The sequence below is a fragment of the Phocoena phocoena genome, chromosome 1, assembly GCF_963924675.1.
Source record: "Phocoena phocoena chromosome 1, mPhoPho1.1, whole genome shotgun sequence".
NCBI lineage: Eukaryota > Metazoa > Chordata > Mammalia > Artiodactyla > Phocoenidae > Phocoena > Phocoena phocoena.
In genome coordinates, this window is record NC_089219.1 from 25127338 (window position 1) to 25141349 (window position 14012).

The 14012-nt window shown below is 61.5% G+C and overlaps 1 protein-coding gene across 3 annotated transcripts in view; it reads right to left on the reverse strand.

Annotated features, from left to right (window-relative positions):
• Positions 1 to 1148: 1148 nt before the first annotated feature.
• ADGRB2 (adhesion G protein-coupled receptor B2) overlaps positions 1149 to 14012 on the reverse strand; it is a 28959-nt gene continuing 16095 nt past the window's right edge. Inside the window, exons 10-30 of one of the 3 annotated variants that reach the window (XM_065897800.1) lie at positions 13842 to 13910; positions 13656 to 13764; positions 13003 to 13333; positions 12533 to 12638; positions 12296 to 12339; positions 11894 to 12020; positions 11332 to 11435; positions 11114 to 11216; positions 10274 to 10424; positions 10029 to 10098; positions 9586 to 9652; positions 9370 to 9455; positions 8968 to 9066; positions 6699 to 6870; positions 6294 to 6389; positions 5911 to 5950; positions 4652 to 5271; positions 2265 to 2300; positions 1903 to 1998; positions 1747 to 1803; positions 1149 to 1334 (exon numbers count right to left, since the gene is read on the reverse strand). In XM_065897800.1, coding sequence (XP_065753872.1) covers positions 1149 to 1334; positions 1747 to 1803; positions 1903 to 1998; positions 2265 to 2300; positions 4652 to 5271; positions 5911 to 5950; positions 6294 to 6389; positions 6699 to 6870; positions 8968 to 9066; positions 9370 to 9455; positions 9586 to 9652; positions 10029 to 10098; positions 10274 to 10424; positions 11114 to 11216; positions 11332 to 11435; positions 11894 to 12020; positions 12296 to 12339; positions 12533 to 12638; positions 13003 to 13333; positions 13656 to 13764; positions 13842 to 13910 — 2769 coding nt within the window. Of the gene's footprint in view, positions 1335 to 1746; positions 1804 to 1902; positions 2002 to 2264; positions 2301 to 4651; positions 5272 to 5910; positions 5951 to 6293; positions 6390 to 6698; positions 6871 to 8967; positions 9067 to 9369; positions 9456 to 9585; positions 9653 to 10028; positions 10099 to 10273; positions 10425 to 11113; positions 11217 to 11331; positions 11436 to 11893; positions 12021 to 12295; positions 12340 to 12532; positions 12639 to 13002; positions 13334 to 13655; positions 13765 to 13841; positions 13911 to 14012 lie in introns of all 3 variants that reach the window. The other 2 variants (XM_065897794.1, XM_065897808.1) reach the window with 2 other exon arrangements.

A 14012-nucleotide genomic window follows, 5' to 3' on the forward strand; every position in this document is an offset into this window, starting at 1 on the left:
TACCCTTCTTTGCCTGGATTCCTGGGAACTGAGAAGGGTTCACTCACTCAGGCTTATACAGACTACGCCCTAGAAACTGCCCTCTGGCACCAAGCCAGCCCAGTCCCTCCACCCCACACCCACCCTGAGCCCTGGAACCTGAGCTCTCCCTATGCTCCTCTGCAGCCATGAAGGTCAGGTCCCTGGAAGCTGAGCTCCAGCTTCCAGTCCTACTAGGAGGGTACTGAAAAAGGTGAAGTCGCAGCCCTGTCTCTGACTGTGGCCTTGAGCAAGTCACTTCCCATCTCGGGCCTCATTTTCTTATCCATAAAATGGGCCACCTAAAACTTTCCTGCAAGGTTGCTGTGATGGGTCCAGGCCGAGGGTGTGGAGCTCCTAGCACAGAGCACAGCAGGAGACCAGGTGCCTTAGACAACAGGTAATACTAAAAGAGCTACTTCTGTGCCAGGCACTCACTCGCTAAGCTAACTTTACGTGTGTTAATCTGTTTCATCCTCGTAACAACCCTATGAGGTAGGTACTGTCACCATCCCCATTTCACAGATGGGGAACCTGAGGTCACTCTGCCTGGCCTCTGGGCCCCAGTGAAAGGCAGCCATGACCATCACAGCCCATGGGGCTCCACCCTACATTCCCAGTCTGCTTACCTCAGGCCCCAACAGGGGAAGGGTTGTGTCCAGGGTCACCCAGGGAGTCAGGGGCAAGGATGGAGTCAGAGCCTAGGCCACCCCCTCCCAGTTGGAGTCAGCCTGTCCCCATCACAATTTGACAAGACCAAGTGAGGCGAACCAAAGAGATGGAGGAACAAAGTTGGGGTCCCAGGGCTGGGCCTTCCCCTGGGGAAAGCAGGCAGCTCGGCAGCAATATCCACAGAGTGAAGTTTATTCCCAGGAAAGTCCCCCCCCTCCCCCTCCCCAGCCCGGGACAGGCACAGACAGCCTGGGGGTGAAGGTGGGGCTCCAGGGGCTGAGGGGCCTCTGAGAAACAAGGAAGGGCCCTGGTCCCCCGGCCCAGCTGAGTCCACTGTGCCTCCCTGCCCAGCCCTCGGGAGAGGGGAGGGGGCGCTGGCTCCTGGGTAGTTCCAAAGTGGAGTGTGAAAATAGAGAGATATATAATATTTATACGCAGTGGGCAGTCCGGAGTGGCACTCACACCTCTGTCTGGAAGTCGCCATCCGGTGGTTCTGTGGGCTCCCAGGCTGCTGCCCGGTGCAGGGCCAGCCGTTCTCGGGGCTTGGGGGGCAGCGAGCCCAGCGTCATAGACTTAAAGGTGCTCCAGCTCTGATGTCGCCGCTGTTGGGACAAGCCGGGACGCTCCCCTGGACTGGGCTTCTCCTGTGCGGGGGAGAGGGAAGGGCCCGTGGAGATGGGCCAATACCCTCATCCACTGTACAGAGAACCAACTGAGAAGGCCCGGGGAGGGCCAGTGATGCCCAAAGTTACCGAGCAATCGGGTGCCAAAGTGGGGCTCAAATCCAGACCCGCCTGGCTCCAGAGTGGGGTTCCTCATCCCTGTGCTCAGAGCGGCCCCCTGAGACCATGTCTCCTGCTGCCCACCCTCCTCAAGATCCTGATGGAGCTCCCACCAATACCCCCCATCTCCTAAAAACCCCAGACTACTGCTTATGCCATGGGCAGACCCTTGGTGAGGCAAGCTGAGGCTGCCCAGGCCGGGGAGGAGGGCAGGGAGGGAATGAGTACCTCGCGGCCCACCTCACCCCACCCCACCCCAGCCTGGGGCACTTACGCTGGACACGCTCCGTTCGGCTGCCCCACCTGAGGACACACTCCACCGCTTCTCCCTCTGCAACGGGGGCCACGGGTCAGGGTCTGACCCCAGGGGCCACTGTCCCAGGTTGGGCCCCGAGCTCCGGGCAGGGGTAGTCACAAGAGGAGCCCTCACCTTGGCCGTGGACTGGCTGCGGTAGCGGTCGAAAGTGTGGAATTTCTGGTTGAGCTCATGGTAGAGTTCCGAGTGCCGTTTCCGGGTGTGCATCACCTTCTGGGAGCCACAGGGCGTCAGGGCAGGTGCTCCCCACGGGATGCTCAGCATCCTGGGTCCCCACATCCCTGCCTGCTGCCGGCCCCTCTGGGACAAGGCCTGGCTCTTTCTTCACCCCAGAGCTATGGGCTTGGGCAGTTGAGGGACTGTCATGGGGTCAGGCTCTGCACTGGGGCTTGGGCTAATTGTAAGAAGGGACCCTCCAGGGACAAACCGCCCCCCACAATCCCAAACCCAACACACACATACACTGTAGCACTTACCTCAAAGTCCAGGTCTGAATACCGTAACTTCTTTCTCTGGGAAGGAGCAACAAGGAAGCAGTGAAAGAGAAAAAAACTTTTTACCATGTGCAGGGGGTTTAGAGTGAGGAAATCTGCTCCCCCGCAGGGTCTGCCCACTGTACCTGCCCCCAGCCCAGGCTCAGGAGCTAGGAACCCTTTAAAGGACAGCCCTAGAGGTTGTGGAAATGGGCTTAGGGCCTGGGAGATGAGCCTCCAAGGCGCTACCCCACCACAGGACTGCCAGGGGCACACACAGGCTGGCACACGCGTAGACATGCACCTGCACGTGGACCAGATGTCACAGCGCAGACTTCCAACACGGCGGGACACAGATCCCCACATGGGATCACAGAGCAGACCCTCCTTCCTCTGTGTCCTGGATTCCACCCCTCTGTCCTGCCCCATCTTGCCCCATCCTCTCTGCCACCAACGGGCTCCTCTCTCCCTGGAAACCTCCACTTGTCCTGCAAATACAGGACGCAGGGTTACAGAAATCTTCCTTTCACCGCACTTTGCCCCTTTTCCTGCCAAACTTGGCCCTGCCTCCCTGGCCTCCCTCCCTCATGCCTCTCCCGGCTCTCACTTGCCCAAGACCACCTTCAAGGCCCCAGTGGCCTACGCAGCATTCGGTGCCACTCAAGAAGGAGGCCTTAGAGTCTCAGAATGTTGGCACAGGAGCTCTCACGAGGCCAAGTCCAACCTTCTCAGGTTACACTGGGGAAACTGAGGTCCAGGGTGAAGGGACTTGCCCCACAGTCCTCAAGGACGCCACTAAAACTGCCATCTAGATCTCCCCAGTCCCAGGCCTGCAGACACGCTCACCACCACTGGCGTTGGTGACACCTCTCTCCTGGTCCTTCCACCTCCCTGCCTGCTCTTTCTTCGCCATCCACCCTGGCGTCTCCAACTCTCGGCCCCCGCACTCTGCCCTGCCCTTCACCCCCCCCCACACACACACACACACGTGTCCTCCCCGTTCCCAGCCACACTGCACTTTCTGGAGGCAGCAGGACTCCTCTCCCTGCTCCCTGACGCCCGCGGGCAAGGCACACGCGGCTGCGCCCAAGAGAATAAACTCTAAATCCCCCCGCCCCCAACACGCTCCTCCGCCCCATCGCAGTTGCCCGCACCAGAATTCTGCACGTCATCCTTGACCCCTCAAGACTCCGCCGTGTTTTCTGCTACCTCCCACACAAGGAGCCCAGGGCCGGCCCCTCCTCAGGGGCCCAAGCACGGACAGGTGTCCCCAGAACAAAACCTGCCACCATGCTGAGCGCTCCCCTCCCCAGTTCCCGTGTCAAGTTTTCTTTGTGACGCCTTCCTGTTTTTGCCATCTGCGGCAAGAGCAGGCACCAAATGTTCAAGAAACATTTTGGGAGAAAAACTAAACTTGCGAACCTTCTAGCTGCTAACTTCGTTTTCTCGTGGGGAGGATGGGGAGCCGGTTTCTGGGGCCGAACATGAGCAGCCAGTGGTGCCTGAGCCGTGATTCCCGACCCTGTCCTCATCCACACCCTCCTCATCCCTCCAACGAAAGTTCTAGAGTTCTACAGGGGGCCACTACCAACTGCTTGTGGTCAGTGATTCCCTGCAGGGAGCAGGCCTGAGGAGGTCAGAGAGAAGGTGGGGCAGCCACAGAAAACACACAGGCAGGGAAAGAGAGGGGCTGACATTTTCTCAGGAAGAGAGGGGCAATTACCACAGGCCTACGGGCAGTGCCTGAGGCTGATTTCAGGAATGATTCCAGTAGCAATCCCCAATCATCTAGCACTTTCTACCTGCTCCACACAGAGATAAATGTTTTATATCAATGAGTCCTCGCAACAACTCTTCCAAGAGGCTGCTCCTATGTTATCCCCACTTTACAAATGGGGAGACTGAGGCTCAGAGAGATTAAGGCGAAGAGCGATTACGTGAGCCTCAGGGAAAGATTATGCTCCGAATCTCACTGCTGATCAGCAGCGTCCAGATCTGAACTTGGGGACTCGGAGACCCAGGCTCTCAGCCCTTGTGACGTGGCTTCCCTAGCAATATAGCACCGGGCCTGAGCCACAGGCCCCTTAAAGGAGGGCCCATCCTAACTGGTCACCCCAAAACAGGCACTAAAGCAAGTGTGAGCACCTTCGAGAAGTGCACCCTCAGCGCGTGGCGTCCAAGCCCATCTGAGGAGCTCAGAGGAGCCAGGATTCCCCTGGAGCCGCCATGGGCACAAACGGAGGAGAAACGCACAGCAGATATACTCCCCAGGACTTTGTATGAGGAGGCTGCCGGCTGTCCCTTCCCGGCTGCTGCCAGACATAGTCACAGGCACCCGGGGTCAGGCCTCCCACCCCCCCACCCCCTGCCCGTGCCCAGCAGCCCCTCACCTCCAGGGAGCCCAGCTTCATGGTGGAGCCGGGCACGGTGCGGGGCATGGTCCGGCTGCGCTCCCCCGGCTCGGGCACTTGACGGGCGCTGGGTGTCGGCGGTGGTGGTTGGAAGGTCATCCCGTAGGGGTTCTGTAGCGACCCGTAGGCAGGGCCCAGCCCCAGTCCCGAGTGGTCCACAGACAGGAAGCTGGGGTAGCCTTCGGCATGGCCCAGGGCCTTGGCAGCCCGCCGGGGGGTGCCCTCGGGCCGGGCCCGCGGGGCATCCTCGCCACCTCCGCCCCCGCTGCCGGGCTGCAAGCTCAGAGTCCTCCGGGGCAGCACCATGTAGTCCCCGTCGGAGCCCGGCTCCGCAGGCTGCAGCCACGTGAGGTCCAGCTGCCGCAGGCCACCCTCCCCACACATGTACACGGGGTTGGCCTCCTGGGGGGGCGGTGGCTCCCCCAGCCCTGGTGCGGCTGCCATGGGCACCAGGAGATTGCCAGGCAGCGGTGAGAAGCTGAGGCTGCCCTCGGGACCCACGAGGCAGGACTTGGGCTCCTCGTCCTCGTCCAGGGACAGGCGGGACAGTGTGCCCGTGATGGTGGACGGGTTACAAGTGTTGACCTCCTTGAAAAGCACTGGGGGCAGGAGCGGAGGGAGGTAAGTCCGGGGGAGGAGGAGCCCCCAGATGCCCTTGCCCAGGCTGAGCAGGTACCAAGCCCCTGAGCTTGGACAGTGGGGGAAACTGAGTCCTGGTGTGATGGCTGGGTGGTTAACACAGGGGTTAAGAAGGTGTCTATCCCAGAGGCCCACAGCCAGGGAGGGCGAGGAACGAAGCCAAGGCCCAGCTCACACTGTGCCCGTTTGCGGGTCCTGACCTCTGACCCGACAGCCCCAAGGCTGTCAAAAGAGACTTGCTCCTCCCCGCCCCCTGGGCAGCTCCTCCCCAGGAGACGGAACTTGAAGGAGGTTCCGCTAAGAATCACGGACATGACACTTTGTGCCGAGCACCCAGCTAGGCACTTGACGTCCCCCAGCTCACGTAAGGCTCCCACCCACCCGGGAGGACAGGCTTCTCTCCGCTGTAGGTGTGGAAGCTGTTTGCCCGAGTCATACAGTGAGTGGCGTTCACAGCCTTGAATCCAGCTCAGGGTTGTCTGACTCAAAAGCTGGACCCCGCGGCCAGACACCTGTCAGGCCCTTCCTTGGTGCGGCAGGGGGCCCTCCCTTCCTGCCCCTCTCTGGGGCCATGCTCGGCTCTGCCCTGGCACACTCACCTGTCTGACAAGCCAGGTCCACGTCTTTTTCAAAGTCTGACTATAGGCAGAGAGGAAAAGAGCAGACAGGCAGAGAGAGGATCCATGTATCAGGGTTGGGGGGGGGGACGCAGGCCCCTCCCTACTCTCCCAGAGGGTCTGCCTCCGCTGGGCACACTGCCCAACAGAGCAGAGGGGCCCCAGGCGTGGTCTCCTCCAGCCGCACCTGACAGTGGGAAGACTGAAGGGGGGAAGGACTTGCCCAAGGCCACCCAGCTGTCAGTGGCTGAGCCTGAATCAAACCCAGTCTCTGTTCCCTCCCTGCCATAGATGAGGCAAGTGAGGGCTCTAGGGCAGGGGGCACTCAGAACCCACCTGTGCCCTGCCCGGGCCTCCTCACTCACCAGGATCTGCAGCTGCCCGTTCTTACACGAGTCGGGGGAGTCTTCGCTCTCATCGGCCCGGCACACGCCCATCTGGCACTTCACCACGTCCTGGACCTGGGGGCAGCAGGCGCCTGCTAGACCTGAGGCTGCCACAGGGCCCTCGGCCATGGCCGGCCGTGCCTCCCACCCCAGGCACCCAGGCGGGTGTGGAAGGAAAGAAGCGCATCCAGCCTAGGGGAGGGGGGAAAAGGAGCCCCCGGGGGCCGAGGCCAAGGCCAAGGCTGCCCAAGCTATCAGCGTGCACACCAAGGGCTGCCCAGCTGGGGACCTGGTCGGGCCTCAATCTTCCCCATCTGCGCCGTGGGGAGAAGCGAGAGACTGGCATGGTGTGGGGAGGACAGGGGCAGGAGAGGCCCAGCCCACCTCTCGGCGCAGAAAGCAGTGCACAGCCGTGATGACGAAGCCCTGCGCGGAGTTGAAGACAGCAAAGAGGGCCTGGAAGAGGACGGAGCGGCGGTCTGTCATGGCCAGGACGGCGGACATCCAGGTGAGCGCCAGCAGGGGCAGCACCACGCAGGAGCTCCAGAGCGAGGCCCTGAGGACAAGGCAGAGGGTCCGTCAGGGCAACACTCCAGGGGACAGGCTGGGCTGAGCCTGGGCCTGCACTCAGCCTGGGGCCCTTAAGCTGCCCAAGACTGGCAGGGCCCCAAATGCCAAGACCTCAGTAATGTCCCCAAGCAGGGAGGCTGAGGAGCCGGAGGCAGAGAAACAGAGCAAAGACCAAGAGCAGAAAACTGGGGGACAAGGAGAGGGAGAGGGACAGACACACAGACACAATGGGACTGAGCCTGAGGCAGCATCAGCGGACAGAGACAAAGAAGGTGGAAAGCAACAGTGGGAGAGAAGAGGACGAGGGAGACAGATACAGACGCTGTGAGTTTCAGCCACAATTTGCACAGAATCACAGGCCTGGGCCACATCCCCAGAGAGTCTGGGAGGGGAGGAGAGGAAGAGGGACAAAGAGAGACGACAGACATGGTGAGAGAGTGGATGAGACGGGCAGAGACACACAGGAAGGTTAAATCGGCAGAGAGGACGGAGGACATCACAGAGCACAAATCTTTGGGGAGAAGACATGGAGGGGGGAGGGCGGGGGGGACCAGGGCAGCAGAGGCTCCTCCCCTTCAGCTTCCCAAGGAGGAGGTGCCAGGCTCCCAGGGCCTGCTCAGAGCTGGGCAGAAAGATCATAGCTGGGGCTGGGGGTCAAAGCCAGGGTCAGGGCCAAACCCACACATCCCTGACCTCCTTGACAAGGGAGAGCAGAGAAAAAAGGCAGAGGGGCCCGGGCATCTGGGCACCAGTGCCAGCCCGCCCCCACCAGCAACAGCCCACGAGCGCACAGTAGGGCAGCCTTGCCCTACTGGGCCAGGTGCCACACCCTGCCCACTCTGCCTCATGAACACCGCCAGTGGGAGAGTCAGGCAGGGGTGGGCACAGCTCTGGACAAGGCAGAGAGATGGGCAGGCGGCCAAGACCTGCCCTAGGAAGAGCGGTCCAGGGCTGTTCAGCCCGGCAGGGGGCGGGCACAGTGGTCTCCACAGGCCCCGGGGGGCAGAGCCAAGACTAAAGAGAGGACCTAATCACAGCCACGAGGGCTACTGCTGATTAACCACCAATTCTCTGGCAGACCCTACACCAAATACTTTTCATACATTAATCACACTGTGACCAAAACAACTCCAGTAAACAGGCATGGGGATTATTATCCCAATTTACAGATGAGGAAACTGGAGTGTGCCCAGCTGGGCAGACAGAGACAGAGCCGGGATGCAAACCCCAAGTGGCGCCTCCGAAGCCCCAGCTTTTAACCACTAGTTCTGCGAGACTGGGTCAGAGAGGCAGATGGGAGCCCGAGAGAAAGGGCGCTTTCTGCTACACAGAGGTTCCCAGAGGTGGTGCCAGCCGCCTCCAGAGGCAGTGAGCTCCCTGATCCTGGAGGTGTGCAAGACAGAGCTGGGCCCCCACTGCTCAGGGAGGGTCAGCTGGATTTCTGGCCCTGAGTGGGAGGTGGGGCCTGAAGCCCTGAAGTTCATTCATTCATTCTACTCTTGTGCGGCTGGGATTTTAAGAGTCTCAGCAGCCCGAGGACAGCTCAGTGAAATAGTTCCCTACCTCCGAGATTCTCTGTCCTCCAACTGATTGTGAGATTCAGTGCCTCTGAAATTCTAAGTCTCAGATTCTATGACAGATGATAAGACTCTATGATTCACTCATTCGAACATTCTCAGCTTCTGATTGTCTTATTCTAAGATTCTACCATTCTAATTCTAAAGTTCTATGGGCTCAAAAATTCTAAGGGTGGAAGATTCTATGAGCCTCTGTAGGTTGGGGCTATAAGGAGGAGTGTGTGTCTGTGCCTGGATAAAATGTAAGCCGGGGCTGGGTGGGGGGCAGGGGCAGGGAGCAAGGGGTGGGCACGGGAATACGGCATTTTCTGGAAGGCACAGACATTCATTCCCGTGGCCTCTTTGCCATCACGGTGTCGAGCCCTTGAGAGTGCATGGCAGTTGGCGGGGCAGGGCAAGCTTTCCAGGGCACTGGGCTGATATCCCTCCTCCCCCCACCATGGGCACTGCCCCCCCTTCTTTTGCCCCCACCCACCCACCCCCTTTCCCACGGGGGCACAACTAACATGGCGTTCCTGGCCGAGGCCGAGCTGAGCAGGGGGCTGGGGACCACTCCACACGCTGAGCAGGGGAGGAGCAGGCTGGCCCAGGGGCACCGCTCCGACCTCGGGGGCGGCACAGACATGGGAGAAGGGGGGAGACACACAGGAAGTGGGAAGAGATGGGGCAGTGTGAGCCCCGAGTGGGGTGGGAGGGGGAGGGCAGATGAGAGAGAGAGAGGTGGGTTAGGGTGGGCGAGGGGCTGCAGCTGAGCAAACCGGATGCCCACCTTGCCTGCACCCTTGATGCACCAAGGTCAGGGAGCCCCGGTCGCATCATCAAGCCCTGAGTCTCCAAGAGTGGCTGTGGCCCACCCTCCCTATAGCATTTCCCACAAGGCCAAGTCCCAGCGGCCCCCCTCCCCTTACCCGGCCCTCTGCTTCTTGGACTTGTCTGAGATGCCATCCCGAGCCATGAGCTTGTTGAAGACGATGATTCCGATGAGCATGTTCACCTGGGGGCCCGGTGGAGCGGGGTAGGGGAAGACAGGATCACCAGATGCCCTCCTGGCAGGGAAATCCCCAGGTGGAGGAGGCAGACCCCCTTGGGCCATGCCCCTCCCAGGACGCTGCAGGGGCACATACCAGGACAATGACAGCTGCTGGGCCCACGAAGGCATAAAGCAGACCACCCTCCAGAGAGAGCCAGCAGCTGGGGAGGGGGGAAAGAGGGGGTATCAGACAACCAGTGGGCCCGCCCCCATGCTCAACCACCATCCCTCAGGGCTCCCTGAGCTGCCAGGTCACGTTACGCATGGGGCAGGGACCCAGACAGGGTGACAGTGAGCCACTGACTGTTGCTGAGCCCCTCTAACAAGGGTCCTGGGGCCACCAAGGCTGATCCCTGACCTAAATGGTTCTGAGATTATCCAATCCCCGCACAGCCTTTTATAGTCAGGGAAACAGGCTGAGACGGGAGAATTTGCCCAAAGTCCCACAGCAGGAGTGGGCCAGGATCACAGCCCGAGAAGTCTGGAGCCCTATCAGGTCCACTGACTCCCGCTTCCCACCCCAGGAGGCCCACGTACTAGCTGGATGTACCGTATCCTTTGGTGCGGGTAAAGCCGACCGACACGGCCACCACCAGGGCAGGCAGACCTGGGGGAGCGGGGGAGCCAGAGTGAGATGGCCGCCCGTCCTCAGGGTCCTTCACCCTCCCAGACCCCCAGCCCAGCTGACCCGTGTGCCCAGAGAGCAGGGCCGGGGCCGGTAGCTCTCTTGCTGCCCCTGTCCCCAAGGCCCAGTGACAGGGTCCAGCACGAGCCCTGCTCACCCCAGCCCAGGCAAAGGAAGCGCTTGCGGACGAGGCGGGTGCGCATCCGTCCGATGACAGCCAGGTAGGACTGCCAGGCCTCAGTGAGCACCCAGCAAAAGGACGAGAGGAAGAAGAAGTGCAGGAAGGCGGCTGTCATGGTGCACACACCCTGCAGGGAGAAGGAGAGGGAGGGAGTGGTCCTGAGCAGCCGCCAGGATGGGAAGCGCCGGGCTTCCCACGTCCGCTGCTGGGCGCTGCCACAGCCGCCCACCTGAGCTCCGCCTCCCACAGAACCCTGCCAGGCACCCCCGTCTTCCTGCACCCACACACAGCACGACACAGGCCCGGTGACACGCACACGGCACTCGGCATCCAGGAGGCGGGCGGGCAGGCTGCCCACGCACTGACGGGGCTGGCAGGGAGGGGGACAAACAGGAGTGCCTGCCACGTCATGGCCGGGTGGGCCCCGCGTCTGGCACCAGCAGGGCTGGCGCTGTGCAGAGAGGGCCGAGGGGGCATAAGGGACAGCCAACACAGATCAGACGCGGGCATGTGGTACAGGAGGCTCCGCTGGGGCTCCCACGTGCCCGCAGACACGCCCAACACACGTGCGCACAGGCACTCAGCTCACGTACACGTTCACAGATGTACACAGACATCCCTCACTGGAGTACACACACCCCCTCTCCAGCTCCCTCATGTACGCTCACACACACTATCTCCCACACACACCCTCACCCAACACCCAGCTCGAGTGTCTACACACATCCGGCACTTAGTTTCATACACACGAGCACATGCGCCATCCCCCCTTCGCCCCACTCTCACACCCCGGCCCCCCTGTGAGCCTGCACCTGCCTTGCTCAGCACCCGCGACTGGCCCACGAGGATCAGGATGTTGGATGCCAGGATGGACAGGCAGAAATTCAGCAGGATGATGGAGCGTTCCGATTTTATAAACCTGGTGGGGCACAGTGGGCAGAGACAGGGGAGCTAGCCGCCCTGCCCAACTCCGGGTGGCCGGCCACCTCCCGCCCCGCCCCCTCGTCCCCCCAACCCCCCACCGTCCCACCTACCTCCAGAAGGCGGCATAGATGGCAAGGAGGGTGAGCAGTGCCATGCAGGACACAGCACAGCCGATCACAAGGGGGACCGAGGGGGAGCCTGCCAGCTCCAGGGTCTGGGGCAGAGGGGCAGACCGTCAGATGGGTCACTGGGAGAGGGCAGCTACAGGGGTGCCATCGCCCTCCCCACCTCCTGTCTAGGACAGACTGGCACCTGCACCTGTGTCACACCCACACACATAAGGGGACTCACCACTGCCTCCACACGTGCACAGAGCAGACCCAGTCACGTACGTGGACGTGTATTTATGCTGTCACCCGCACTCTTCCACACACAACCAGACACACGTGTGTGTGTATACACATGCAATCACCCACCGCCACACACCCCTGGGCACGTGGCATCGGTGTGAGCACCATCCCAGGGGCACAGACTTCCACGTGCAATCCCACAAGTACACCCACGCAAACGCCACGTGGGATCACCCAGATCCCCGCCAGCATTGTCACAGATGGCCACTGGCACCCAGGAGCCTCTTCTCCGGCCCAGCCCAGGCACTTCCCTCCCACTCACCAGGTCCCTGGGCGGCTGGGCCAGCACAGCAAAGGTGGACAGGTGCTGGCACTGGCAGCGAGTGTGGGCTGCCTGGGTCTCCAGGGTCTGGCAGCTCTCAGTGTCCCAGTCCCCTGAGCTGGCATCTCTTGGGTGGAGGAAGAGGTGGAATGAGCCCCAGCCCAGCTCCACGGCCCCACCCCCAGTGCTGGCCACTGCCCAAGGACAGGTGAAACCCAGAGCAAGGCCACATCCAAGAGGCAGGCAGGCAGGCAGCGGGAGCCACAGGGTTTGCCCTTGATCCCTTAGGCCAAGGATGGTGCCAAGGCACCCTCCCTCTGGCCTTCCAGGCAGGACATCCCCTCGTGAGGGAGGAGTCCCAGGGCTGCAGCCTTCCCCACACAGAGTCCCTGCCCAACTCACGCTCTGGAGTAGTCCCAGCTGGCACAGTGGGGATCCGTGGTGCCCTGCGGAGCAGAAGACCTAAGTGCAGCGTGGGTGGGAAGCTGCCCACCCATGACCACCCCCATCCTGCCATGGCAGGCCCCACACAGGTCAGCGGTTCAGCCTGCCATCAAGGCAGACCACCTCCCCATCAGACAAGCCTTTGACTGCCCTGGCTGGGGCATACCCAGGGTCCCTGCCCAGGGCCCCACTCACGTTGATGATATAGGAGAGCTCCACGGTGATGAGGGGCTCAGCTAGTGGCTGGGTGGGGGGCCTCACAGTCACTGTCATCACCCTGGATGTGACGGCCAGCGGGGGCCTGGGGGCAGATGCTGAGGTCAGCTCCTGCCAGCAGGTGCCCAGACCAAGTCAGGAACCCTGAAGGTGCTTTGGATCGAGGGCAGGAGGCTACCATGGTGCCAAGGCCGGGGAAGGCCTAGAGTTCAGTGGGGCCCAGGACTTTGGGTGAGGTCTAGAGCTCAGTCCAGCACCCCCTGCACCCCCTCTGAAGCCTCTGGGAGCTGCATGGATGTCTTGGAGAAGCACCTGTGTCCAGAGCCAGGCGAGGGGTCCCTGAGGCTGCAAATGGATCTCTCTGTGGCCAGCATGGGCTCAGCCCTCCTTCCCTTACCTGGGTCTCCCTGGATCCACAGCAGTCCCATCCACCCCTCCCAGGGACTCACCTGGGGGGCGGCAGGATGAGGCCGAGGGTGCGGTAGAGCACAGCACCAATCACAAAGTAGGAGGAGGACTCCTCAGGGTCTGCTGGGAGGAGGCGCTGGTGGGAGTGGCCTGGGCCAGGGGGCACAGTTCCTGGGCCTCTCCCCCTGCCAAGGCTGCCTGCTGTCCCGGATGCGGCCGGCTTCCCTGGGGAGGAGAGGCTGAGCACCTCCTTGGGTAGGAAGAGGCGGTCCTCTGAGTACCGCACCCAGTCCTTCATGCCCCGGCGGCCACGCATGGGGAACGTGATGTCGCTGGACACAGCCGAGACGGGCTCTCGCTGAATGCTGATCACTGCAGAGGACAGACAGAGACAGAAACAGAGGGGAAGGTCACAGGGGAAGAGATGAATGTGGGGGAGACAGACAGCAGGAAGGCAGATGCAGACACCAAGGTTGGTACAAAGAGGCAGACATGTATACAAAGAAACAACAAAGAGACGGAGCATGGGAAGAAACGTGGAGACCGAGATACAAATAAGGGGTTAAACGAGGGAAAGGCAGGGCCCAGAGAAAGAGAGGAAGATAGGAAAAGCCCCCTCAGAAACCATCCCTCCCCCAGGGCGTCCTGGGTTTGGCCACATCCAGCACCCCCTCCCCTGCCTGCCTCCTTGTACCCAGGTTATCTGTGACAATCAGAGAGCTCTGAAAGGCCTTGAGAGCATCGCCCACCAGGTGAATGAAGTCCTCCACGACCCGGAGCAGGTGCACAGAGCCAGGGGACACCTGGGGACAGACAGGGCGTAAGGGACCAAGGCAGGGGTGGGCCATGGGGGAACAAGCCTGGAAGCCCAGCCCCTTACCTGCTGAGCATCATCCCACTTGTCCTTGTTCTCTGCATCCACCATGAAGCTCACCACCTGGAAGAAGCGCTGGGGAGAGAGCAGTGGGTGTTGGGAGGTCCCAGCCCCAGGGAGAGTAGCTTCCCCGCCACAGCCATACCTGCCACCCCCCCACAGACTCTGCTATAGGGG